This window comes from Delphinapterus leucas, chromosome 9, assembly GCF_059928025.1.
Source record: "Delphinapterus leucas isolate spDelLeu-1000000601 "Yukka" chromosome 9, BTC_Dleu_Yukka2, whole genome shotgun sequence".
Classification (NCBI taxonomy): Eukaryota; Metazoa; Chordata; class Mammalia; order Artiodactyla; family Monodontidae; genus Delphinapterus; species Delphinapterus leucas.
In genome coordinates this window covers 96,753,639-96,780,396 of record NC_143137.1, presented here as the reverse complement: position 1 = coordinate 96,780,396, position 26,758 = coordinate 96,753,639, and the positions used below count along the sequence as shown (strand labels likewise).

General features: G+C 57.5%; 1 protein-coding gene across 9 annotated transcripts; it reads right to left on the bottom strand.

Annotated features, from left to right (window-relative positions):
• Nucleotides 1–1,363: 1,363 nt before the first annotated feature.
• On the bottom strand, nucleotides 1,364–17,311 carry ZMIZ2 (zinc finger MIZ-type containing 2). 9 transcript variants are annotated; one of them, XM_022593112.3, is made up of 19 exons: nucleotides 17,163–17,309; nucleotides 10,942–11,079; nucleotides 10,667–10,781; nucleotides 10,146–10,348; nucleotides 9,674–9,899; nucleotides 9,179–9,442; nucleotides 8,847–9,023; nucleotides 8,095–8,172; nucleotides 7,737–7,905; nucleotides 6,975–7,119; nucleotides 6,689–6,899; nucleotides 5,944–6,049; nucleotides 5,587–5,744; nucleotides 4,854–4,921; nucleotides 4,537–4,605; nucleotides 4,021–4,265; nucleotides 3,357–3,526; nucleotides 3,033–3,272; nucleotides 1,364–2,337 (listed from the first exon to the last, which is right to left on the bottom strand). In XM_022593112.3, the coding sequence occupies exons 2-19, from the start codon at nucleotides 10,989–10,991 to the stop codon at nucleotides 2,230–2,232; spliced, it is 2,802 nt and encodes a 933-aa protein (XP_022448820.2). In that variant the 5' UTR covers nucleotides 10,992–11,079; nucleotides 17,163–17,309; the 3' UTR covers nucleotides 1,364–2,229. The 9 variants fall into 9 exon arrangements, with proteins under 9 accessions (XP_022448820.2, XP_022448819.2, XP_022448824.2 ...); XM_022593111.3 differs by having other exon boundaries at nucleotides 10,942–11,076; XM_022593116.3 differs by having other exon boundaries at nucleotides 3,116–3,272; nucleotides 10,942–11,076.
• Between the last annotated feature and the right edge of the window lie 9,447 nt (nucleotides 17,312–26,758).

Genomic DNA, 26,758 nt, shown 5'->3' with positions numbered 1-26,758 from the left:
TAATTTATTTGTGATTTCTCCTTTGACCCTCTGACTGTTGAAGTGTGTTCATTTACACACATTTGTGAGTTTTCATTTCCCTTCTCTTATCTAGCTTCATTCCACTGTGGTCAGAGTAGGTACTTTGTATGATTTCAATCTTGGTAATTTATTGAGGCTTGTTTTGTGGCCTAACTTGTGGTCTCTCCTGGAGAACGTCCCACATACACTTAAAAATAACGTGTATTCTGCTGTTGTTGGGTGTTTTGTGTCTGTCAGGCCTAGTTAGCTTTTTAAGTTGCATATTTGGTACGTTCGTAAGGATATACAGCACGAAGCATAAGGTGAACACCCGTGAAACCACCGCTCCCCTTGAGGGTCAGAACACCACGGCCACTGTCACTCTCCCCAGATGCACCCCTGTGCTGTCCCCACAGGGAGCACTGTGGCCACTGTGTTGACCACCTTGCTTTCCTTCCTGTTGCACGTGTGCGGATCCCATGAAATGCAGAGCTAGTGTTGCGCTTTATAAAAACGGCATCACACCGCGTGAACTCCCACACCTTGCTTTCATCCCTCACTGTTTGAGGTGGCCACGGTGACATCGGGGCTGAGGCGCCCCTCAGACCTTTCCCGACCTCTCTGTGGGTGTAGCCCGAGCAGCCCATCTCCTGATCTCTCCACTCTACCCAGCACATCACAGACCAAGGGTGCACAGCTGCCCCACACAGTGGGACAGCGCTTCCAGCTGTGCCTAACATCCCCCAGAAAGGAGCCCCCCACCCCCTGGGGGTGGACTCTGCTGGGTCTGGGCTTCTGGGCAAACCCCGGGACCTGCCTCTTTGCTCCCTGGAGCACTGGGGGCGCCGTTCCTCCCTCAGCCTCTCTCCACTTCCGTTCCCTCAGCCAGAAAAGCCAGAAGCAAGGCTGCAGAGGGACAGGAAGGCCCACACCTGGGGTTCCAAGATGTCAGCAGGCAACGTGGAGCCCGCCCACACCGGACGCTCCCCCGGCGGCAGGTGTCCGGGGCCCCCTCCCTCCTCCCCCATGGGACACATAAGCCTTTTCTGCTGGACAGGAAGGCCCTTGGGGAGGCTCAGGCAGCTAGTACACAGACGAAGGCACTCGGTCCGGCCCCTCCTGAGGCCTCTGGCCCCATAGCTGGGTCCCTGCCTGAGGCAAGCCCACACAGTGACGTGGTGGCAGATGCGTCTCCCAGCCCTGGTGACACTTCACCAAACAGCTCTCCTGCCAAAGCCAACTTGGGAAATTCCAGGGACAAGGAAATTTACCCGGGGTTGCGAACAGCTGGGCCTTGGCTTGGAGCAGGGAGCCCCGCCCAGGCGCAGGACGCAGGTGGAGCAGGAAGGAGGGACTCACCAGGTCCACCACGAGGGAGTCCTTTAATAGAGACGGGCGGACAGGGGACACAGCTCGGCCCTGCACCTGCAGTGCGGCGGCTCCTCCCCCACCTGGCGTGGCCCCAGGGTGGACACGGGAGAAGTGTGGTTTTAAAAAACACAGCGAGACCAATTCTTCACTTTCACAGAGAAGGGGAACTTGGGGGAGCCGAGTCCAAGTCCCGCCTCCAGCAGGAGGGAGCTTGCTGCCGCCCCCCCCCCCCACCCCGGTCTGCACACGGCCAGGGCAGGAGCCCCCGGCTGCACAGAGGCCCAGCCACCCTACATCTGTCAGCATTTCTACACTAGGTACACTGCTGTGCTGTAGAGGCCCCACCCCCAGCGTCAGCCTGAAGCCTCGGGTGGGAGGAGGGACGCCCCCAGCCCCTGCCACAGGAGGCTGGGCGACACGGGGCCCCGGGACAGAGCAGCCCCGCTCCTCACCGGCCCAGGGCCAAGGGGTCATTGAAGTAAAAAGGTCAACTCTGGACAAGATGCAGGCCGGTGAGAGCAGGCAGGGGTCGGGGGGTCAGGGGCAGCAGGTGTGCATGAACCAGGCAGGGCTGGACAAGCATGGGTGGGGTGCGGACGGGGGCAGGGACAAGGGCGGGGCTGGGGATCTCATCAAAAACAGTTCTGCAGCTGCAAACTGGGCCAGCGAGCACCACCGCCCAGGGGTCCCCTCCCAGCCAGTGCAGGGCCGCCTCCAGCCTCCAGGGCCAGGCGTCGGGGCGCGTCCTGGCTCCAGGTGTACGTGTGGGGAGGGCCGCTGGTGTCGGGGGGGCCGGGCAGGAGAGAAGGGTGTGTGACATCTGCGGGCATGTCCCCGTCGGCCAGGTGGTCAACAGGATCAGTTGTTCTCAAAGAGAGAGAGCAGGTCGTCATTGCTGTTTGTGGGGAGGTCGGGTGGGCCCAGGTAGGACAGCAGCTCGTCAGGGTTAGTCAGTTCTGGGAGCAGCTGAGGACAAAGCAAACCCGCCAGCTTTGGGCCTGGGTCCCCAGCCAGGATGCGGCACACCCCTCACCCCGACACAGGCTGGCACTGGAGCCCCTCAGCCTGCTCTGCACAGGGGCTCTTCCAGCGAAAGACTGCTCTGTGACCAGGCATCACTTGTGACAAGCTGTTCAAGGACAACATGGGACACCCAGGACCGTGAGGGGTCCCTGACGTGAACAGGGCGAATGCAGAAGGTGGGATCCCACTCCCTGGGATTTTCTGCTTTGAGCTGTGCTTTCTACATTTTTTCACGTTGAACTTTGTATTCATTTATCATGGTCAAGGGACAGTCACCTGTCTTTTTTGCACTGATTCTGGCTCACATACCACCTGTGAGTCAGACAGGTCAAATCAGACCCTAAGGCCAGGGTCACCAGCTACAAGCCAAGTCTTCTCGGGGACTCTGCCCATGCCACAGTGGCACCCAGGTCCCCAGGGCCAGGTGTCTGGACACAATCACCCACGGCTACTCTGGATACCTCACACTCGTCAGTCAACAAAAGCGCTGACGTCACCCGACCAGCTCTCCCTGCGTCTGGAAGTCACGGTGGTATCACTGTCCTCCCTTCTATGAAGCATGTGGACCCTGGGATGACAGATAAGCCACACCCCAGCCCCGGCTCCAAGTGCTCCCCAGCACGGGGCCCAGTACTCACGTCCAGGCCCGGTTCCGGGGCCTCCCCTGCCCCAGACACGGGGGGCCCCATCATGCCTGTGGCAGCACTGAAGGCCAGCTCACCGATGGGACCCGAATTCACCGGGCCCAGGGGCTGCCGGGATGCCGGGGGAGGGTTTGGATGGTGCAGCTGGGGCCCTGAGGGGCCTCCAAGGTTGGGGGCGTGCAGCCCCGGAGGCCCAGGGTTATGGGCCGGGTCCAGGTGACCCGCTGGTGCCATCTGAAGGAGGAGAGAAGAACCTAGTAAAATGGCCCAGGGGCTCTCTGGGTGGACAGCTCGTCAGCCCCCCGCCTTGGCACTGACCTGGCCTGGGAGGCAGGGGGCAGATCTCTCCGGTGTCAGGAGGCTGCTGGGAATGTCGGATTGATAGGAGACAGGGGGGGGCCCCGGGGTGAACTCAGCAAGGGTCGGGGTGCTGGGCGTGGTGGGCGGGAAAGAGTCGGGGAACGTCCCGGGTCCCAGGAAGCTGGAACCTGAGAGAGGAGAGCCAGGGGGCTCATGCCGGTAGAGCACGGAAACAGGCCAGCCACAGCGTGGGCAGGACTCACTGAGCTCACCCAGATAACGTCTGACTTTATGGAAGATGCTATTCGGCAAAGGGCATTTCTTCTCATTGCTGCTAGGGGAACTGGCTGATGACACTGCCAGGAGGCTGCGAGGGGACAGGAATGGGACCCACCGCACCCAGACACTCCCGCACGCGTGGTCGGACGGGGCCGGTCCATGGAAGTGTGCCAGCACAGACCTTCGTTCCAGACTACTGGGGAGGTGCGTGCAGCTGCAGCCGGAGGCCCTGCTGCCCATCCCCGCCGGCTTGGCCGAGGCTGCGCCTATGCCACCAAGTCCCCAACCAGGCCCCCAGGCTCGCGGCCCTCGGAGTGACACGTCCACAGGCAGCAGACTGGTGGGAGAGGACGGATCATTTGCCCAGGGCCGTCTGTTTCTAGGGCAAGCCCCCTGTACTCACCCTGGCTGGGGTAATCGCCGGCGGCTGGGGCTGAGGGGGGCTGGAGGGGGGCGAAGGGCACGGCCCCAGGGCCCAGGGCAGCGATCATCTCCATCACACTGGGCATGAGCACGTGGGCGGGGCTCACGGTGCGGCAGCGCTTCAACGCCGGCCCGTCCGGCTCCTCCTTGACGTGCACGTCAGGCTTCACAGGCACTGGCTTCCAGCTGCACGTGGGGTCGATGGTGATCTCCTCGTAGTCAGAGCTGGGCGGGGACATGCACGGCTGGTCACCACCTGTCCTGCTGCCTCTCCTGGCCCTGGGCCATTTTTAGGCAGACCTCCCACTCAAATGCTCGTGGCCACCCAGCACGTTCCACGTGCTTGTGGGCTGCGGGCCTGGGTCGGATGTGGATTCCATCCACAGCCTGGAGTCGAGCCCGCTCCACGCTGGATCAGCATGGGGTGTCTCCCCACCTGTCCCAGGGCTGCCCTCTGCTGACCAAAGATGCTGGGGTTGCAGGAAAGGAGACTCACTTCTGAATGTAAATGAGGATGCCCAGCATGTACTGGTCCACCTCCAGGCCCTCCAGCAATGCCGTCTTGCTGTAGAAAACCAAGGGGACACACAGCTCAGAGGGCTGGCCCAACCTCTTCCCAGGCACAGGCCCTGTCATGTCTCAGCCCCCGGTGTGAGGTAACCCTGCGTGACGTCGCTGCCCTGAGCCACTCCATCCCTCCTAGCCTGTGCTGTGAGCCCCACACCTGGCTTGTGGAAGGAAACGCCCATTAACAGCCTCAGAGAAAGTGCCACCCGCCCCCAGAGCCGTGGGGACCGTCTCTGACACACTCACTTGCACACGGGGCACCTCCAGGTCCCTCGCTCACAGTTGAGCTGTAAATAGGACTCCAGGTCAAAGCACTGCAGAGAAAGGGCGAGACAGTTCCTCACACTGGGGCCGGGGCAACCCGGCCATGCTCTCTGGTTTCAGGAACTTGGGGCTTATTTACTGCCTGTGTGAGAAGGCTCGGCTCCCAGGCTTTTACCACGGCATCATCCTAACAGATGTAAGAGACGGGACAGCCTACGCAGCCCTCCCTGGGAATGACGTGTGGCCAAAGCAAGAACTGGGCAGCTTTGCCCAGTCAGGGAATGACTTCCAGGATGTGGTGTGGAGGAAAAACATGATGCAGAGCGATGTTTACCGTTTATGTAACCAAAAGGTGGGCGGGTGGGGGTGGGGGTGGAGGGTGTGTGTGCACGTACTTGTCTGCACGCAGAGCGTTTCTGCAGAGACAAACAAAGGCGCTGCTCCTGGGGGCAGGGCGGGGAGAGGACAGCGCCCTGCATCCAGGATGCCGTTTAAAATCGGAGCCCCGAGAACACAGTAAAACGGCTGTTACGCTTAGAATAATGTTAGAAGAAACAAAAGCCCAGTCTGAGGGGAGAAGGCAGGGGAGCCAGGCCACCTGCCCACTGGCCGGCCTGTCCTGTCACCTGCCAGCCGAGGTGCTCAGAGGCCACTCCCGCTGAACACAGTTAAAGGGCAACGGAAGTTCTGGCAAAGCTCTGCAGTGGCCACCTACCTGAATGTGGCGACAGTCATGGCCTCGGGCAGGTAGCTGGATCCTGCGGAAGGTGATGGGGCACTTGAGAGACACCTTGATGGCCGTCTGCTCCACCCCGTCCTCTCCGTTGGGCCCAGGGGTGCCAGGGATGGTGCCGCTGCTGAAGTTCCGCTTTACTGACATCGACAGGGGAAAGGAGGACGTGGGTGAGGGCCGCCAAGCGGGACCCGGCCACTGCTGGCTCAGCACCTCCGAGGGGCGTTCCAGGGCTGACTGCTGCTCTCTGCACACAGCCCCCACCCCCACCCCAGAGAAGGCAGCCTTGTCTGTCATGGGGCCGGCTGCCTGGGGCCGAGGAAAGCAAGGGCCACTCACTCTTGGTGATGCAGTGCTCGGCAGGTAGGAGGCGCTTCTTGAGGAGACCCTGCAGCACCGAGCGGACGGACGGCCGGTGCACCAGCTGCAGCACGAAGAGGTGGGACTGCAACAGGAGGACCCGGTCAGCGGGACGCGGCCCGGGGAGGCGCAGCGCAGGCCCGTTCTCTTGTGGCTGACGCACAGGCAGGCCACCTGCTGCCCCTCCCCGGGGAGCCCAGGGGACCAGGCCCACACCTATCTGGAAAGCTCACTGTGTGTCTGCACCAACCACGGCCTCTCTGTCGGAACACAATTATCTGAGAGGCTCCTGAATGTGCCCTGCCTACAGCATCCACCTTTATCCACGCTGGTCCAAGTGAAAACATCCCAGAACTGCATCGGGGCTGCCCGCCTCTGCCCCCTCCCACCCGGGCTGATCAGTGCTGTGCAGCTAAGTGCATCCTGCCTCTTCTAGTCCTGGATCCGGAGCCTGATGGAACCTGAATGACTCCTTAACAAAGACTCAGGGTCAGCTGGGACTCAGGACCCTGTGAGCTTCCTCCAGGGAAGAGCCAGGCTCAGCTAGTTTCCCTTACATAATTAACATGAGCATCACATTTAGTCACTGAACCTAACCCGAAAGCAGCAAGGGCATTTTTATTTGAGATCCTTTACTTACAAGGCCCAGGATGGTTAGGAGGAGAGCCAGTGCCTTTTTCTCTAGCCATGACGCCCCCAACCCAGCCCCGCGGAGGGCACTCACGCAGCAGCAGGCCGTGACGGTGATCTGGATGGTGTTGCGGCCCGGCTGGCACACGTGCTTCAGGTAGAGGGGCTTGTGGGAGGTCTTGTTGTCGCCGCGCTCGATGGTGAGGGGCGTGGCGTTGACGCTGACCTGCACCGAGGCCGGCCAGTTGGTGTTCATCTGCCGGTCCTCGTGGTGGTAGCACTTGAACTGCAGCTCCAGGTCCGGCCTGCACGGGACGGATGGATGCTGAGAGTGAGGGGCGGAGCGAGGGGCTGCACGCTGGGGGCAGGCGCCCACTCACCTCAGCATCAGGGTCTTGTAGACGGAGTCACGGAGCTGGAAAGCGTGATTGCTCACGGCCAGGTTGTGCTGCAGGCGGAAGGGCTCCAGGACCACCCCGTCCCGCACGGGGAAAGTCAGCCGCAGCTCGTCACAGGGGCCGCTGCCTGGAAGCAGGCCATGCCGGTGTGAGCAGGCCACCTACAGGATGGCCACCAGGCCGAGCGGCCTGCCCCCGCCCCATCGTGGGGGCCGTGGCCCCTCCTCCCCTTTCATGGGGCTGGGGCTTGGGCAGCATCTCTCCTGGGACCCTGCGCTCGGCCTCCACCTCCAACGGGAACAGATCTTGGTGTCCCGCCATTCTGTCCTGCTCCAGTAGGAGCCCCGAGAATGATCCCTGAATCATGACTGGAGAATATGCCCCACCAACCCAAAAAGATGGCGCCTCTGGTGCTTTCAGAGGGGGTAGGAGGCAGAAGAGGTGCGAACGGGCCACCTGCTGTCACCCTAGTGCTCAAGCTAGGGTTTTAGGACCCCCAACTGCTGCTGCAGTGGTCTCCCGGAAAGCAGTTCTTAACCAGAAGTGGGCTTCAGGGGGCCCCTGAAACCATACACAAAACTGTGCACATGGCTATTTTTCTACAGAGAAGATGGATGCTTCAGATGGATTTGCAAAGAGGTCCATTAATAGAAAATGCAGGTGAAGGCCCCCCCGCCCCCGCCAAGGTCCCTGCAGGACTCTCTGGAGCCCTGCCCATCTGTCCTGAGAGCAGACCTCACTCACCGGGTGGTGACGGGTGCAAGCTGCTCACGCTGGGCTTGAGGTCGGGCAGGAAGGGCGACTTGACCTCCTGGCTGGTGGACATGTAGGGGATGCTGCTGCCGGGAGTCATGGGCGGCGTGGGGCTCCCTGGCAGTGGGGAGCTGGGGTAGCCGGGGATGGAACGGGCGGGCTGTGGGGTTGAGCAAACAGTCAAGGTGGAGTGGTGTAGGGGTAGAGTTTGTTCTTGGAGCACCCAATGGGAATGGTCAGACCAGGAACGGGCAGGGAGTCCACGCTTCCTCCTGCCTGGGCGCCCTCTCTCCGGGCACCCACCCCATGAGCCTCCCGCCCGCCTGCCCGCCTGCCCCGCCGCCCATACCCCACTCAGGCTGGGCTGGCTGTAGCTGACGCTCCCCCCGTTGAAGCTGGCACCCTGCCCGCTGAACTGCTCTGCGGGCTGCAGGAGAGAAAACCGCGTGTGCCTGGGACTGCCGCCTGCCCCTGAGCGCTCACAGGGTCCTGGACTTGACCCTAGGAGAGGGCTGGGGACAGGGGGGCCCACCACACACACGGGTGTTGGCTTCTTTCTTCTTTATACACTTTTCGTGTCTTCTAAATAATCTACAGGGAGCACGTGCTGATTTCATAATTTTAAGAATGACCACTACAGAAAAAGAGCTGACCCCACGCATCAGAGGGGTTTACGAGGAAGCCACAGAGAGGCTGAAAGGACACAGGTACACACACCTCCTCTCCGCCCTCCAGCGGCACTCTTATCGCTCGGGCCCCTCCCATCACGAGCTCCTGGCCCCTCTGGCCTGTCCCCTCGCTGGGCTTCTCTGCAGCAAGCAGAGGGGATGGGGACACTGTCCCTAAAGGACACGCAGGTGGCGTGGGTGCCTGCCTGCTGCTCCATACACTGAATCTCACAGAGGGGCCTTTCGTACATGGACTGCCCTCCTGGGAGCTGCCCTACGCTGATCAGGGCCCCCGGGAAGCTCCTGGTTGCTCGGCCACCCAAGCACACGCGAGCCCACTCGCCAGCCCCGGCTGCCTCAAGGTCCGCCTGTGTCCCACAGGGCTTGGCGTGGGCCAGCAGGGGCTGCAGAGGCCTGGGAGAAGCGGCCCTACCTTGTAGTGCAGTCCCGCGGGGCTGGGGGTGGACAGGGACTGGCCCGCGCCCTGCTGCAGGGGCAGCCTGTGCCCAGGGTAGGAGGACGGGGCGGGGGGCTGCCCGGGGCCAGGCGCGTACTGGGTGGCGGCGGGCGTGTACTGGCCTCCTGGCAGGTACTGCTGCCCGGGATACACCTGAAGGAGGAAAGAGGCAAAATGGCCAGGAGAAGAGGTGCTGGGGAAGCCTGTTCCCGGGGAGGGAGGGCGGTACCCGCCCTGTCAGGCACAGCCGACTCTCCCTCCACACAACGGCTCTGAGGGCGCTTGGGGTGGGGGGCCTGACCACTCACCTCACTGGAGTAGGCTCTCTTGACGCCCTGTCGGGGCAGGGGCTGGGCCTGGGGGGGCCCAGGGTACCCGTGCTGGGGCAAGCGCTGCCCTGCATATAGGGGCGCCAGGCCCGCTGCCCGGGTGGGGTTCATGCCCATGGGGCTCATGCCGGAGGGGCCCATCAGCCCTCCCACGCTGGCAGGGTTCATGCTGCTGGGGACACTGGGCCCCCGGGGACCACCGTGCTGCAGGAACTGGCTGTTAAAAGACTGTCCGGCCCCCATCTGGGAAGAGAAGAGAGGAACCATCCAGGCCTTACCCACCGCTGTGGGTGCCAGCCTTGTGCCCACCCCCTGCAGGCGGGCTCCCCCTCGCCCCCCCTGGCCTGGGTCCTCTCCCCTCAGCTCCCCACTCCTTTCCCGCCTCATCTTCATTGGCCCCAGCACACAGCGTGCGTGTCCCCAGGGCCTCAATCCTGGCTGCCTGACAAGACCCTGCCTTCTGCACCAACGCACACGGGCCGCACAGGAGGAGCTGCGGGGCCTCACCGCTCCGTACTGGCTCAGCTCCTGGCTCTGCTTCTCCTGGAGGGCGGCCACGGTGGCCGTGGCCGTGGCCGTGGCCGTGGCGGCAGCAGCAGCCACGGCAGCAGCCGCCGCTGCTTGAGTGAAGTCGGTGGAGGGCCGCGTGGCGTGTGAGGGAAGGCCCAGGCCCCCCGGCCCCCCCGGACCGCCCGCATACCTGTAACAGACAGACGGCTCAGCTCAGAGGCGCTCCCCTGCCATCTCCCGGGGGGGGGTACACGGCACCCGAGGGGAGCCCCATTCTTTCCCACACACCCCCCTCGTTAGCGTGGGAGCCGGCAGGAGCCGCAGAGATGCAACGTTCAACACATCAGTGTCACACAGCTCCCAGGCGCCCAGCAAGTTAGCAGCGTCGCCCCCAGAGGGCTCCTAGCACGCCTGCCAGGGGAGGGGTCCTGCTTACCCAGCGGTGAAGCCGGGGCCCCCGGGGTAGCCCCCGCGGCCATACACCCCTTGCTGCACGTAGCCCTTGTTGGCACCGCCCTCACCGAACGCCTGCTGTCCCAGGCACTGCGGGGAGTTCAGGGCAGAGCTGCCACCTGCCATGCCGGGCATCATGGAGCTGCCGGGGGGGCTCCCTGTGGGGCCCATAGGGTTCCCCAAAACCTACAAGGAAGCAAGAATCACCAAAGGACACCATCCAAACAACTTGCTTCATGCCGTGGTTCTAAAGTGCTGGAAAGGAGAGGCTGGGCAGGTGAGGAGGTGGAGGTGGGGGCAGAGGGGAGGGTGGTCCAGTGGGGGGGCAGCTGCTCACAGGTGGGGTGTGGAGGCCAGGTGAAGACAGGAGGAGGAGATCCCACGCCACGTGTGGAAGAACTGGTCTCTGAGGACGTGGGAGACTCAGGAAGCCCTGGCTCCACTTCTCCGAGATCTGAGGGGGGCTCTGGCGCCCCTCGGGGCGGGGCCCAGGTGTGGGCTCACCTGGCTCTGCGCCGCGTTGCCGACTCCCCACACGGTTGTGACCACGGACAGCGATCCTGCTGGCTGAGTGGCACTCTGTTGCCAAGGCACCGCCTCATAAGCGAATGGACCATCACTACAAGGAGAGGGGCAGGCGGGGAGGCTCGGTCAGGAGGCCGCAGCTGCCTAGAACCCCGCCTGGGAAGAAGCGAAGGCTGGGAGCAGAGGGGTCCCGCTCTACCACCCACCCGTGTCCTGGGGCCCAAGCGGGGAGGGCAGCAGGAGACCCCACTCACCCGTGTGGCGCGGGGGGCAGGGCGGGTTTCATGGGGTTCATGGGGTTCATTGGCTTGGGAGCAGCCTAAAGGCCAGGTCTGTGGGTGGCAGGAAGCAGCCCTCACTGGTGCTTACGTGGGACTCAGATGCTCTGGCTGCTGGGACAGGAGGGAAGGAAGTCAGCGGAGATGCTGCCGGGAGACCCCTATCAGCACCAAGCCCCGTCCTTCCTCTGCTCCAACCGATGACGGGTAGGGCAGGTGAGACCGGGACCCGGGGGCCCGCTCAGGGGGCTCAGGGAAGCCCGGCATTGGCCCTACCCGCACTGCCCACCCTGGCAGATCTCTGCCCTCCCCAGCCCCAGCCCGGAAGCCAGCACTGACCCTTTCTGACCGGGCCCTGCCACCTGGAGCCCCCGGAATGGTTCTGGAAGCAGACTTTCTGATCCCCCAAACTTTCCACGTTCTCCCTCCCCCCACACGAAAGCCTGGATACGCATAAAAGCCAGGGGACATCCAGAACCCAGCTGCCAGAATCCCCTGCCTCCACCCCACCTGAGGCCCGGGGCGGGGGCGGGCCCGGGGGGGCGGGGCAGACAAGGCCAGAGGCCTAGGGGTGCCAGACAGCAGGCGTCACCTGCTCAGGGTCTGGGGCCTGCCCACTATGGGGAGGGGCCTCTGCATGCCGGAGGTGGGGGTGGGGGTGGGGGTGCGGCACCAGGTCAGCTAACCTGCAGCCTGGGGCCAGGCAGGGGCCGGAACTAGGTGTGGAGCCAGCAGCCCATCCCTGGCTGGCAGCCTCCCAGCCCCAGGGCTTCTCCCCAGAGCAGCAGAAGGGCGACGTGCGCACAGGGGCAAGGCGGGAAGACTGACCCCCACAGATCGCAGTGACCCGCACGGTGAGCTCCCAACAAGGCGGGGACGCATACACAGCGCAAAGGGCGGAGGGTTGGTGGGCACCCAACAGACATGGCAAGGGGCCAGTGGGGACACAGCAGCCATGGCCGGAGGACACGCATGGAATCTGTGAGCCCGTGCCGGGATGGGGCACTGCTTCCTCCCACTCTGTGGGGCTGGCTCTCTTCCCCTTAGCACCTCAGAAAATGAGTGAGGCAGCGGCCGGCTGCTCCTCCTGGCTGCCAACGCCTCCGACACCTCCACAAGCAAACCCTTCACCAACCAGGCCGAGGGCCCTTGCTGGCACTGCCAGGACCACCTCTCACGCGCACCTCCACCCAGCCTAACCACAGAGGCATGCTGGCTGTGGTTGTCTGGGGGTCTCCGGGGAGGCCCCTGTCTGCCTTCTCTGGGTCGAGGTTCCATCCTAGAGCACCACTGCCTTCTAGGGGCTGCAAGGCCTCACATGCACGCACACACCACCTGGGCAAGCTAACTTCTGGTGGCTCAATCCCACCGCCTCAGCACTCACAGTGCCACCCACCCAACCCCAAGGCTCACATTCCTGAGCGCTGACCAGGGCCTCACCGTCAGGGCAGCCCGAGCGAGGCAGGATTATATAATCATGTCCTCTGCAAATACAGCCCTGAAGGCGGCACGCGGGGGCCGAGTCCCTGACCAGGGCCCCAGCGCAGGTGGGGGATACAGTGGGGGCTGTGACTTGGGCCCAAGGCCTCCCACAAAGCACTGGGGTGAGTGGTTCCCAGAATCGCAGCAGAGCCAGGGCTGGGAGGGAAGGTGACGGACCGGTCAGACAAGAGGAGTGAGGCAGCTGGCGTGCCTGCCCACCTCACGCCTGGCCCTGCTCTCCTTCCTGACGCCCCTCCCAAAGGAGTCGGGCCCCAGACCACATGCCAACCAGGAAGCAAAGGCCAAGAAAGCAGGAGGCTGGTGGCTCCAGAGGGCTCAGGGACCCCTGGACTCAGCCCTCGGAGCCAGAATCACCGAGCCAGGCAAGGGAAGGCTGGCTGTCCCCAGCGAGGACAACCCCCAGGATGGTGACACTGCAGTGGGAGGCTGGGCTCGGGGAGTGCTGCCGACAGCCAGAAACGCCCCCTAAACCTGCTGAGCGGGGCCTGGAGCAACACGCAGAGCTTTCAGGACTTAGAATATACGCGGGCTGCTCTAGACTGTGGTATTGGCAGAGGGACAGACACACAGGTCAATGGGACAAACTATAGAGAGCCCAAGACAGACCCAGACAGAGTTTCTGACAAAGGTGCAAAAAGTATGCACTGGGGGAAGGACAGCATTTTCAACAAATGTGCTGGAGCTATTGGACATTCACAAGCAAAAGACAAAAACAAAACAAAACAAAAAAACCCTAAACTTCACATCTTATACAGAAACTAACTCGAAGTGGGTCACAGATTTAAATGTACAGCACAAAACCGTAAGAACTTTCTTAGATTTGACACCAAAAGCATGATCCATAAAAGGAAAAACTGAAAACTTTTGTTCTGTGAAAGACCCTGCTAAGAGGATGAAAACACAAGCTATAGACTGGGAGAAATATCTGCAAGCCCCGTATCTGACAAAAGACTAGTATCTGGAGTATATAAAGAATTCCCAAAACGCGAAAGTTTAAAAAATTAGAAAATAGGCAAAAGACACGAAAAGACATTTCACCAAAGAAGAAATACAGACCGCAAATAAGCACATGAAAAGATGTTCAACATCACTGGCCATCAGAGAAATGCAAATTAAAACCACATCGAGGTATCACTACACACCTATCACCATGGCTAAAATAAGAAATAGTGATACCACCAAATGCTGGCTAGGAGAAACTGGATCTCTCGTGCATGGCTGGTGGGAATATAAAATGGTACAACCACTCTGAAAAACGATTCGGTAGTTTCTTATAAAACTAAGCATGCAGCCACTATACAACCCAGCAACTGCACTCCTGAACATGTATCTCAGAGAAGCGTAAACTTATGTGCACATAAAAATCTGTACGTGAATGTTTACAGCAGCTTTATTCCTAATAGCCAAAGAATGGAAACCCAGATGTCCCTCAGCGGTGAAGAGTTAATCAACTGTGAGCCTGGAGGCATAAAAAGGAAGAGCTACTACTGATACAGGCACCAACCTGCAGGAATCTCCAGAGAATCATGATGTGTGGAAAAAGCCAGTCCCCAAAGGTTACACACTGTATGATTCCCTTTATATAACATCCTCGAAATGACGAAATTATAGAAATGGAGAGCACACTGGTGGTTGCCAGGGGTTAAACGTGGGGAGAAGGGAAGCGAGTGGGAATATAAGAAGGTGGGGATGGAAATACATGTATCTCAACTGTATTGATGGAGTTAGTACCCTCCTGTGATACTGGGCTACAGTTTTGCAAGATGTTACCACTAGGGAAAGCCAGTAAAGGATACAGAGCTCTTTGTGTTATTTCTTATAACTGCTTATAAATCTATAATTCTCTCAAAATAAAAATTTACTTAATGTACAACCGCGACCAGCTCTCTCTCCCCACAGAGATGCCCAGGGCAATCCTTTCCCAAAGCTGGTTGGATTGGCCAGGCCCACTCTGCTGTCCCAGGAGCAAAGGACAGGGAAAAGCAGGAGGAAGATGGGAAGACAGGCCCCCCGGCCTGGGTCAGAGCCTCAGGGCAGGTGGAGCACGCGGGAATCTAGGACTGCTCAGCCCCACTCTGAGTTCACAGGGTGGGGTGGGGCCTAAGACGTGCATTTCTAACAAGTCTGCAGGTGCTGCCGCTGCTGGTACTCGGACCACAGTCTGAGAGCCCAGGGGAGCTGGGGAGGAGGGGGACAGGGCAGGTGCAGGGCGGGGGGGCCCCCCCGTGGAGGGTGCTGGCCTGGGGCCCAGGGCAGCTTCCTACATCACGTGACTCTGGGGAATTCCACCCCCACGGCTGTGGACGAGACCACAGACATTTCCAGTTCCCCCTGAGCTTTCTGTGCGGGGGCAGTGACTTCCTGACTTCCTGCCAAGCTCCTGAACCAAGTCTGGTCTCCTCCCTGAGAAGCCCCAAACTCTCCAGGTCAGGGACCCCGTGACCCTCTGCTCCTGACAAAGGGAGAGGCGTGCTGTGAGCACAGACCCTCCTCCCACCTCCTGGCCCCAGAGGCAGAGGTAAGAGCGAGCTTGGGTGTGTGTGCTTCCTGCCGGCTGGGGGCTCTCCCTGTACACGGACACTCGCTGGAAGCCAGGACCTCGGCAGAACGTCCAGGCTTGAGGTCAGTCTAGAACGCCACAGGGTTTTCTGGGGGTCAGATTACATCTTCCTCCCGAAAAAGAGCTACAGACAGCTCACTACCCAGACCCTTGTTCCCCAGGACCTCACAGCGCCTGCACCACAGTCTCCAAAGGCAGACATTAATTAACATGGGTCCACCCTCTTCTACCTCCGCTCCCTTACCCCGGCCTAGTCACCCAGGAGCAGCAGGCCCCGCGACACACCACCCGGCCCCAGGAGGGCAGGGACTCGCTGCCTCCCCCCGCAGCAGGGGGCCCACAGTTCCCAAGGTTCCAGTGCTGGGCCCCAGCCACAAGAACACCGGACACGCTCAGAGAATGGAGAATGATAGCTCGAGCATCGCAGGACACTATGCGGTGGGGGGGGGGGGGCTCACGTGCTCCAGTGGCTCAAAGTCCTGCCCCTCTACTTGGGAGACCACACACTGACTAGCGTAAGTGTTAAGAGTTCATCCAGGGGCTTCCCTGGTGGCACAGTGGTTGAGAATCCTCCTGCCAATGCAGGAGACACGGGTCGAGCCCTGGCCTGGGAAGATCCCACATGCCGCAGAGCCGAAGCCCATGCGCCACAACTACTGAGCCCGCGTGCTGCAACTACTGAAGCTGGTGCGCCTAGAGCCCGTGCTGCACAGCGAGAGAAGCCACCGCAATGAGAAGCCGGCATACTGCAATGAAGAGTAGCCCCCGCTTGCTGCAACTAGAGAAAGCCTGCACTCAGCAACGAAGACCCAACACAGCCAAAATAAATAAAATAAATAAATAAAAAAAGAGTTCATCCAAAATGCCCAGGAATGCGCATTTCTGAATGGCCCAGGTGTGGGTCATTTCAGAGAACAGTTGAAGGGTTGCACTCTTCTGGGCCTCAGTTTACAATGTGTAAAATAGGTACGTGGTGGCCACTCTAGGACTAGGAAAAGGGAGAACACGTGACCACCTTTAAGTCATCAGCCCCCGATCCCATCCTGGACCCAAGTGCTAGTGGACACTCCATGGGGAGGCCTGGCTGCCCTTGGCGATCAATCCAATGATCAGGAATCCTCCCCGGGCATACCCTACCAGTCTTTCACGAGTGGCTCTGAATCTGTCATTCATCATCTCACCTTTCTCTTCCCAGCCAAGAGCCACCCTCTGGGTGTGACAAGTCCCCAAGGCCAGTACTCACTGGGTGAGGCTGAGATTCCTTCACTTATCCTGTTACCTCTCTCAAGCTTCTTCAACGGAAGCTCTCTGGTTCTAGTATGACAGGATTCGGTGGGTGAGTCTGTGTTCGCCCTATCAACTGTCTTACAGATCGAGTCACATGTTCTGTGTATTTCCCTGTGAAATCTTCTGAGATAATATTATACGAAGGACTTAAAGACATCACCATGGATATTCTGCAACTACCGGGAAGAGCGTATGGGGAGCAGGCTGTAGGGGAGCAGGTCAGGGGGGAGGTGGGGAAGGTCCGGAAGAGCAGGGCAGGGGTAGCAGGGTAGCGCGGTGGGGGGTACAGGGCAGCGGGGAACAGATGCGGGAGGCTAAGGCAAGACACGCCGGGGGGCAGGACACCCTCCCGCCTGACTTCAATATGTCCTGTTGGGAACAGGGTATCTCCACCAAAAGCACGGCTGGGGGCTGGAAGGTCAGGGTCGCCAGCCCCAGAGCCTATCTCCGCGGACCTTACATCCGCGTGCCGGCGGCGCGCACGGCCCGGAGGGGCCCGAAAGGTGAGCTTTCAGGCCACAGCGCGGAGAAGAGGCAGCGGGACCAGCTTGGGCGAGGGCCCGGGTCAGCCTCTTGCCCCAGACCCCTCGGGTGTTCGGCCGGATTCCGGCCAGCCCCAACAAAGGCTCAGGTGAAGGGTCGCCTCGGCGCGCATGGGGCCAGTCGGCCCAGGACCACAACGCACGCGCGGCAGGTGCGGCAGGTGGGCGGCAGGGCCGGCTCCAGCCCCGCCGGGGCCCCGCCGAGGCGCTGCAGAGCCGGGCCCGGGGACGCCGCACCTGCCGCCGCCCGCACCTGCCGCACCTGCCGCCCCCGCCGCCCGCACCTGCCCGCCCGGTCCGCTCACCTCCAAGCGGCCCGGCCAGGCCCCTCGCCGCCGCGGCCCCCGATCCGCGCCGCTCCATGCGCTCAGCCCGCCCTCAGCGCCGCCCGCCGCCCCGGGGCCGCCGCGGTCCGCGCCATCTCGCCGCCGCCCGCTCCGAGGGCACAATGGAGCCGCCGCGCTGCTCATGCATATGCATGACGCCGCGCGCCGGCCCCGCCCCCAGGCCAGAGCAGTGGAGCCCCGAGCCGGCGCTCAGGAGCGAGTGGCCGCGGGCCTGCGCAGGCCAGGGCGGCGGGCCGGGCGGGGGCGGGGCGGGGGCGGGGCGGGGCGGGAGGGCGGGTTGGGGGCGACCTGTGCTCCCCGCCCCCTTCACACCTTTCCAAACGCGGCGTCTGCAGAGTCACCCGCGCTTCCTCTTCGCTCTCCGCCGGGGCGGGTCCAGAAAGAGGGCGGGTCCAGGAGGAGGGGTGGAACGGGGCGTGGCCCATAAGAGGGCGGGGCCTACGGAGGTGACCCGGCGTCAACCGGCCACTTCTGGGAAGGGTCTTGTAAGGAAAACCACGCGGAACCAAACAAGTCGCTTTCCTCGCTGTTCTTCCCTCTTCCCAGAGGGCGGCCCTGTTGAGCATTCTTAAAGTCATTCGAGTTCTAGCCAGATGAAGCAACCTCTGATCAGTTGGCATCTTCATATGCTATTAGCAGCCTTTATTTGCAACTATTTTCTACCCTTCCTTTAGGAAGACCATGTTCTCCCCATTACCCACAACTTTTTTATTGTGGTAAAATACAATATCAAAGTTTACCATCTTAACCAGTTTTAAGTGTACAGTGGCATTAAGCACATTTCCCACTGTTGTGTATCCATCACCACCATCCATCTCCATAGCTTTTTCATCTCCTAAAACTGACACTCTGTACTCATCAAACAATAATTCCTCATCCCCCTCCCACCCACAATTTTACTTTCTGTCTCTGAATTTGACTACTCTAGGGACCCGTTAGAAGTGGAATCATACAATATTTGTTTGTGACTGGCATATGCCCTGAAGTTTCATCCCTGTTGCAGCTGGCATAATTTCCTTCCTTTTGAAGGCTGAATAATATTTCATTGTGTGTGTATACCACATTTTGTTTATCCATTCCTCTATCAATGGATGCCTCACAATTAACTGTTTTTTAAATTTTTATTTATTTGGCTGCGCCGCGTCTTAGTTGTGGCATATGGGGTCTTTGTTGTGCTGTGCAGGAACTTTAGTTGTGGCATGTGGGATCTAGTTCCCTGACCAGGGATCCAACCCGGCCTCCTGCATTGGGAGTGCAGAACCTTAGTTACTGAACCACCAGGGAAGTCCCACAATTAACTTTTTTTTTTAAACAATTCTTCATTTATTTATTTATTTATTTTTATTTAATTTGGTTGCGTTGGGTCTTTGTTGCTGAGCGGGGGCTTTCTCTAGTTGCGGCCAGTGGGTGCTTCTCTTGTTGTGGAGCATGGGCTCTAGGCACGTGAGCTTCAGTAGTTGTGGTATGCGGGCTCCGTAGTTGTGGCTTGTCCCACAATTAACTTTTAATATTGCTGAAATTTCTTCCCTCAAGGCTATCTGAACCCTGTGCTCTGTATCCTTTGAGAACCATTACTTCATTGAACAAATATGGCCGGCCTGCTGTGTGCCAGTCACTGGTCTGTGCTCTGAACGCCCCAGTGACCACGTTTGAAAGTCCTCTCTGGCCCCACTAGAAGGGACAAAGAGAAGGAAATGACTCACCAGGTAACAATGTTTCCATCAGGGCAAGGGTTAGGAAGAAAAATAAAGCAAGACCGGAGGATGGGAATGCTGGGAAATGGGAGGGGGGAATTCTCTAGAGAGCTGGCCCCGAGAAGAGACAGCGTGAAGGGGGAGGCAGGCCCCATGGAACCTGACTGTCTTCTGCCTCCAAGAGGCTGTGAGTTTGGGGGAGTTGCAGGCAGGTTCCTGGAAGAGGCCAGAAGTGGCCACACCAGGGTGCTGCATTTGAACTCTGCAGGCAGCTCTGTTACCTCCTCCCAATGCCACTGGGAGATGCTGTTTGGTGCCCACTCCCATCTTTGATTATGTGGATTGTTAGAAGAGTCTCCCTTAGGGGACTTCGCTGGAGGTCCAGTGGTTAAAACTCTGCTCTTCCGGGACTTCCCTGTGGCACAGTGGTTAGAATCTGCCTGACAATGCAGGGGACATGGATTCGATCCCTGGGCCGGGAAGATCCGCGGAGCAACTCACCCCGTGTGCCACAACTACTGAGCCCACGTACCACAACGACTGAAGCCTGCGCACCTAGAGCCCATGCTCTGCAACAAGAGAAGCCACTGCAATGAGAAGCCCGCACACCGCAATGAAGAGTAGCCCCTGCTGGCCGCAACTAGAGAAAGCCTGCATGTAGCAACGAAGACCCAATGCAGCCAAAACAAATAAATAAATAAATATAAAAGACTCTGCTCTTCCACTGCAGGGGTCGCAGGTTCAATCCCTGGTCAGGGAACTAAGATCCTGAAAGCCATGCAGCCAAAAAAAAAAAAAAAGTCTCCCTTATTTACTGGAAAAAAATCTGCCTCCCTAAAATCTCCCTTCTACAACTGTATAAAATGAGAATCCTCATTTTGGTATTTGACAGCTCTTCAGGTATTAGAAGAAACTTACTCCCTTGGAATCTGCTGTTGGAAGACAAACACACCCAGTTCTTTAACTGTTAACAGCCACAGGATTTCCAGACCCCATACGGATTGGCCACTCTCCTTCAAATGCACGACAGTTAGACAGTATCCTTTTGAAAGTGACACTGAGGGACATCCCCTGTGGTCCAGTGGTAAAGAATCCACCTTCCGGGACTTCCCTGGTGGTCCAGTGGCTAAGACTCCGTGCTCCCAATGCAGGGGGCCTGGGTTCGATCCCTGGTCAGGGAACTAGATCCCACATGCTGCAACTAAGAGTTCGCATGCCGCAACTAAGACCCGGCACAGCCAAATAAATACATAAATTAAAAAAAAAAAAAAAAAGAATCCACCTTCCAATGCAGGGGACGCAGGTTGGAACCCTGGTCGGGGAACTAAGATCCCACGTGCCATGAGGCAACTAAGCCGGCGTGCCACAACTACTGAGCCCAAGCACTCTGGAGCCCGCCCATTACAACTAGAGAGAGAAAAACCCACACGCCACAAGTAGAGAGAAGCCCACACACCACAACGAAGAGCCCACATGCTACAACGAAAGAGCCCGCATGCTGCAATGAAGGTCCCGCGTGCCGCAACTAAGACCTAATGCAGCTAAAAATAATTTTAAAAAGTAAAAATTAAAAAAAAAAAGTGACACCAAGAACGGGACACTATATTCTAAATGTGGCCCGCCTAGCACAGCATGGGGGCTTCTGTGGGCCTGCTCTTTCCTGCAGTTAATGTGGCCTAAACCTGAATTTGGTTTTTAACCAGGACCTTCAGTTATTATGAATGGCTCTTAAGCACAATAATTTGACATGATCTCGGCTTGCAAAACTAACTTTTAAAAGAAAAAACTGCTACTTTTTTTGCAACATATTCTAATTGTAGAAAATACAGAAAAATGTTCATAACAAGTCAAAACCTTCCACTGTCCAAATGTTGAGAGAGGGCTTCCCTGGTGGCGCAGTGGTTGGGGGTCCGCCTGCCGATGCGGGGGACGCGGGTTCGTGCCCTGGTCCAGGAAGATCCCACATGCTGCGGTGCGGCTGGGCCCGTGAGCCATGGCCGCTGGGCCTGCGCGTCCGGAGCCTGTTCTCCGCGGCGGGAGGGGCCGCAGCGGTGGAAGGCCCGCGTACCGCAAAAAAACCCACAAATGTTGAGAGAGAATCCTTGTTATTTTGGTCTATTTTATCTCTGATGGTTCTCTCTGCATATCTGTGTGGTTTGGAGATTATAGCCTTTATGTGGTTTTGCATCCTTATTTTTTCACTCTGTTAACAAACATTTCCCTTCTTACTATCATTATCTGTGATCCTCATAAAATAAACGCTGCAAAGATTTATATAAAAGGATGCTTGCTGTGGCATTATCTATGATATTGAAAAATTGGACACAAGCTGTATTCATTCATTCAACAAACTTTTGTTGAGCTTCTATTTGCCAGACACTGTTCTCAGTGCTGGAAATGGGGCAGCTAGTAAAACAGACAAAAATCCCACTGTTGTGGAGCATTCATTAGTAAGCCAATAGTTCAATTCTCCTAGGTAATAGTTTAGTAAAACACCCCCATAGGCTGGAATTTATGCAGCACCCAAAATCATGTTTTTGAAATATTTAAATGTATGAGAGGGACTTCCCTGGTGGTCCGGTGGTTAAGACTCCACACTTCCACTGCAAGGGGCACGGGTTCTATCCCTGGTCGGGGAACTGAGATCCCACATGCCGTGGGATCATGGCCGAAAGAAAGAAAGAAAGAATAGAAAAGAAAAATAGGATACAAAGTTGTATGATGCTAGCTGGTAAAAAACATTTATGGAGCAGACAATCTTCCACAAGCCACTAATCATTATGAGTAGAGAAAGGTACCTTTACAATAAAGACATGGATCAGACACTACCTTAACCAAGTCAGCATCACCAAGTGTGGGACCAGCTGACATCCTATGCCCTTGGTGTGATGCTCAGTGTTGACACAGAAAACTGCATTTGGAAGTTCCAGCCAGAAAGGTTCAACCTGAATCGAATCATGAGAAATTCTTGACTGCCTTTCCTTTGTTTCTGCATTCATTCACTCCCGTAATTAGTAACTGTTTGAATCTGCCCTTTGGAACTCAGGGAAGGTCTAGGAGGCTGAAGCCTTTTTCCTATAAATAAGAAACGGGGGACATGCAAAGGCTTTTGTACCCTAGAGGGCCCCACAGGGTCCTGCTCTATTTCAAGGACACCAGAAAGACCAAGAAGTAAATGCAGTGCCATGATCCTTGATTGGACTCTGGATGGAGGAAAAGGACATTATTGGGGGGGCTTCCCTGGTGGCGCAGTGGTTAAGAATCCACCTGCTAATGCAGGGGACGTGGGTTCAAGCCCTGGTCTGGCAAGATCCCACATGCCGCAGAGCAACTAAGCCCGTGCGCCACAACTACTGAACCTGTGCTCTAAACCCCGCGAGCCACAACTACTGGAGTCTGCGCACCTAGAGCCCGTGCTCCACAACAAGAGAAGCCACCGCAACGAGAAGCCTGCGCACCGCAATGAAGAGTAGCCCCTGCTCTCTGCAACTAGAGAAAGCCCGTGTGCAGCAACGAAGACCCAACACAGCCAAAAATAAATAAATAAATAGATTTTTAAAAAGAGAGAAAAGGGTAAAAAAAAAAAAAAAAAAAAAAAGACATTATTGGGACACTTAGGGAAATTTGAATAAGGGCCAGAGATGAGATAATAGCATTGAATGGATGTGAAATTCCCCGAGAGTGATGGCTGCATCGTGGGCTTGGAAAATGCCTTTCTTCTTAGGAGACTGTCAAGGAGAAGTATTTAAGGTGAAGGGTCATGAGGTCAGCAACTAAGCTCACATGATTAAACCAAAACAACTAAGTGTGTGTAGATAGAAATAAAGGAATGTGTCAAATTAGATTTCCCAGCGTTAGCTGGGAAATCTAAAAAAAGTATTTTTAAAGGCATTAAAAAATGATAGGAAGGAATGAGCCAAACTGTAAGGATGGATGCATTATTTGTAGATTTGGTAAAAACTATTTAAAATTCTTTAAAATACTCTTGATGACTGCCTAATTTATTTGATAGGTGCTTCATGATTTTCCTTATATAGGCAATAGGAAACTGAAACCAGTCAAGCAGGGTAGAGCACCAATATCGTGGGTTTTTTTGTTTGTTTGTTTTTGTTTTTGTTTTTTTGCGGTACGCGGGCCTCTCACTGTTGTGGCCTCTCGCGTTGCGGAGCACAGGCTCCGGACGCACAGGCTCAGCGGCCATGGCTCACGGGCCCAGCCGCTCCGCGGCATGTGGGATCTTCCCGGACCGGGACACGAACCCGTGTCCCCTGCATCGGCAGGCGGACTCTCAACCACTGCGCCCCCAGGGAAGCCCCAATATCGTGTTTTGAGAGTTCTGACTCATCGGGTGAGGGGGCACCACAGCCACGAGATATGTCAGACTCTCCACGTAAGCAGATAGGTTAGGGTGTCCCAGAGAAAGAGAACCAGGCATGGCTTTCTTGACATGAAAGAAGACGTTTTTAGCCTAAGCCATTTTGTGATCTAAGCCAGACCAGAATGCTTGGTCTTGAACAGGTCTCAGTAATTAAAAATCTTAAGGATAGTGAGGGAGTGTAGGAACAAGGGAGAAGCAATCAAGAAACAATAGTTCAGGGCTTCCCTGGTGGCGCAGTGGTTGAGAGTCCGCCTGCTGATGCAGGGCACACGGGTTCGTGCCCCGGTCTGGGAAGATCCCACATGCCGGGGAGCGGCTGGGCCCGTGAGCCATGGCCGCTGAGCCTGCGCGTCTGGAGCCTGTGCTCCGCAACGGGAGAGGTCACAACAGTGAGAGGCCTGCGTACTGTAGAAAAAAAAAAAAAAAAAAAAGAAACAATAGTTCAGTGATAAAAAACAGAGTCCTAGTTCCTCCTCAAGGAATATATATGTGGGGCTACATCCCTGTACCTGTACAGGCTACGAGGCCTGTACCTGTTCAGCTTCCAGACCTGAGAAAGAGCCCAGAGTCAGCCACAGAGACATCAATGGTTTAATGGATGGGGGAGCTTACAGTTGTAGAGCAAGGTCCTGGAGCGACTCCCCCCTGGGCGTGCTGGACTTGGCGGAAGTCGACGCTCTGGAGGTGGGGGGGGCGGGGGAGGTTGCCAGTTATAGGGGGAATTGATGAGTCAGATTGGCTCATCGGTTACCAGGGAAACCAGCAGAGGGGCACGCCCCTCACCGCCCCTTTGATAAGAACAATCATAGCTGGGGTTTGGAGCAAGTAGGAAGGTCAGTTCTGTGAGGAGCGTGTAGGTGAAGCAGGCACTGGTCGAGCAGGGGATGGACAGAGAGCAAGAGAACAGCCACCTTGAGTGGCCTGACCGTACACAGTTTCTCCCCGAAGAGCAAACCTGGGGAAGTTTTAAGCTAAGAGTACATGCATGTTCATGTAGCGGCTTGGGTATTGGAGAGAGTCCAAGCTTTACTTGATTGAAGTCACGAGGGTCAGAAGACATCAACATCATCATTAACCTTAGGTTCCTGTTGATCTAGTGGTTGAGCGCCTGAGGGGGGCTTAAATTCTGCAAAATGCCTCAAGAAAGTGCTTCAGGCCAGTCTTTACCAAAGAAGCAGAACTGGGAGTCTGGATAACAGGTGATTTGTTATCTTTGCTATTGTTACTTCTCTTGCCTGATAACAGTTTGATCTTTTTTCCCCTTAAGATCATTATTACTGAGAACTGTTTAAGGGCAAACTCTTAAATGTTCTCATCACAAGAAAAAAAAATGGAAACGTTTGACATACGTGAACTAGACTTATTGTAGTGACCGTTTCACAATATATACAAGTATCGAATCATCATGCCGTCAATTTTATTGGAGTATAGTTGATGTACAATGCTGTGTTATTTCAGGTGTACAGCAAAGAGATTCAGGTATACACATACATATACTCATTCTTTTTCAGATTCTTTTCTCATATAGGTTATCACAGAATGTTGAGCAGAGTTCCCTGTGCTCTACAGTAGGTCCTTGTTGGTTTCCAATCGTTATGTTGTACACTTGAAACTAATAAGTTATATGTCAAATATATCAATTAAAAAAAGGGTCGAGAGGGAGTTGAGGTCCTGGGGGGAGGTGATGGGGCTGCGGGGAAGGGGTCTGCCCTGGCGGGAGTGAGGCCCTGGGGGAGGCGAGGGCGTGGGGGAGGGTAGACTACAGTGCAAGGGTTAAGTCCTGGGGGTGAGGCCGCGCGGGGAGGGGCAGAGCAGCCCTGCTGGAAGGGACCTGGACCCCATTCCTTTCAGGATGCCATGAGCTGGGTGTGGCAGCTGGGACTCCCAGGGGACAAGAGCTGGGGGAAATCTGAAAGGTGTGGTTAGCTTTGTAGTCCGGTCCCAGGTGAATACTACCCTACTGGGCAGCTCACTGCCCCACCTAATTGAGGGCAGAAATAGGTTTGACACTGATTCCAACTCCACTTCCAATGGAGATAAAATCACCCCAGTGGGTGGACACTTGACACATCAAGGATGAACTATGGGTAAGGCCTCATACCCACCTGTGCCTCACCCCGAGCCCCTCCTCTCCCCCCAGCACCCCCCAGGCCCACCTGTCCTGGGGGCCGCTCCCGGGAACAGGGACGTGGCAGGCTGACCCTCTTCCTACACTTTCACAGGTGCGGCTGTCAGATGGGCCTTTTTTTTTTTTTTTTTGCGGTACGAGGGCCTCTGATGTGGCCTCTCCCCTTGCGGAGCACAGGCTCCGCACGCGCAGGCTCAGCGGCCATGGCTCACGGGCCCAGCCGCTCCGTGGCATGTGGGATCCTCCCGGACCGGGGCACGAACCCGTGTCCCCTGCATCGGCAGGCGGACTCTCAACCACTGCGCCACCAGGGAAGCCCAGATGGGCCTTTAATATCCAGAAAGGCCAGGAATCCACGTCAAGTGGCCCAGGCACTCTCGTGCACGCACACACACACACACACGCACGTGCACACACTGACATGCCCACACATGCACGCTCTCACACACTGGTCCGGCGCCTCTGGAAGTCTAAGCATATAGGCTGCTGTCCTAGACTGTGAGGCTTCTTCCTTCTCACCATTGCTCTTTTTGTTTTAGGAAAGGGGCGACTGAGAACCATAGCAGAACAGAGCTGACCAGAGAAGCGTTTGTCTGGTGGGTGGCCCAGCGTGGCCTGATTGCCCCTCATCTGCAGACCCACGCAGAGCTGTGGGAGTGGGAGAGACCCAAGTCCCTCGCCCTGTCCCTTGCCTCGGCTCCCGCAGATGGGCCAGTGGTGGTGGCTCCTGTGAGCCCTGGACTCCCTCAGGTACCCCACCAGGAAGTGCCCAGACCCCCTTAGGCTCTTGGCTCCCCTGTACCCACCGACCAGATTAGAAGCAGCAAGAGGTGAGGGCGAACTTCCATCTCGTGTCTCACCCCGATGTGCTCTGCCTCGGGGTAAGAGCGGAACCCTAACTCACCACACAGAGTGCAGGATGGGGACGGCTGCCCCCTTAGAGCACCAGGATTCTCTCCAGGGAAAGGGGCTCCTGACTCCTTTTTTGCCTTTTAGCTCTAATCTGCCTGGCTGACCGCATCAGACACGGGGACAGGGTGCTGGTTTTGGAGCACACACAGAAGCACAGGGGCAGGTGACAGCTTTTCCCCTGCCACTACCTGCCCAAGGCATGCCAGGCCCGGAAGACTCTTGGGCAAGCCACAGGACAAAATGAAGACATTCTGAAAAGGCTTCAAGGACAAGGGACCTGAGTGTGGCCCAAAGGATGGGGTGAACGGCAGGGGGCCCCACTGCTGGAGGGTACCCCCATGTCCACACCCAGGCCTTTCCCTGAGCTCTTTTTCAGTGCCGGGACCTCTCCACCCACCAGAAAACCAAGGCTGGCCGGCTGAAGGCAGTGGGGCTCTTGTCA

Coding starts and splice junctions, on each gene's coding strand:
- ZMIZ2 (XM_022593112.3), bottom strand. CDS start 10,991: ATGAACCCCATGAACCCCATGAAACCCGCCCTGCCCCCCGCGCCACAC. Junction 6,900..6,974: donor TACAAGACCCTGATGCTGAG/GTGAGTGGGCGC, acceptor CGTCCCGTGCAG/GCCGGACCTGGAGCTGCAGT. Junction 4,606..4,853: donor TGGAGGTGCCCCGTGTGCAA/GTGAGTGTGTCA, acceptor GGTTTTCTACAG/CAAGACGGCATTGCTGGAGG.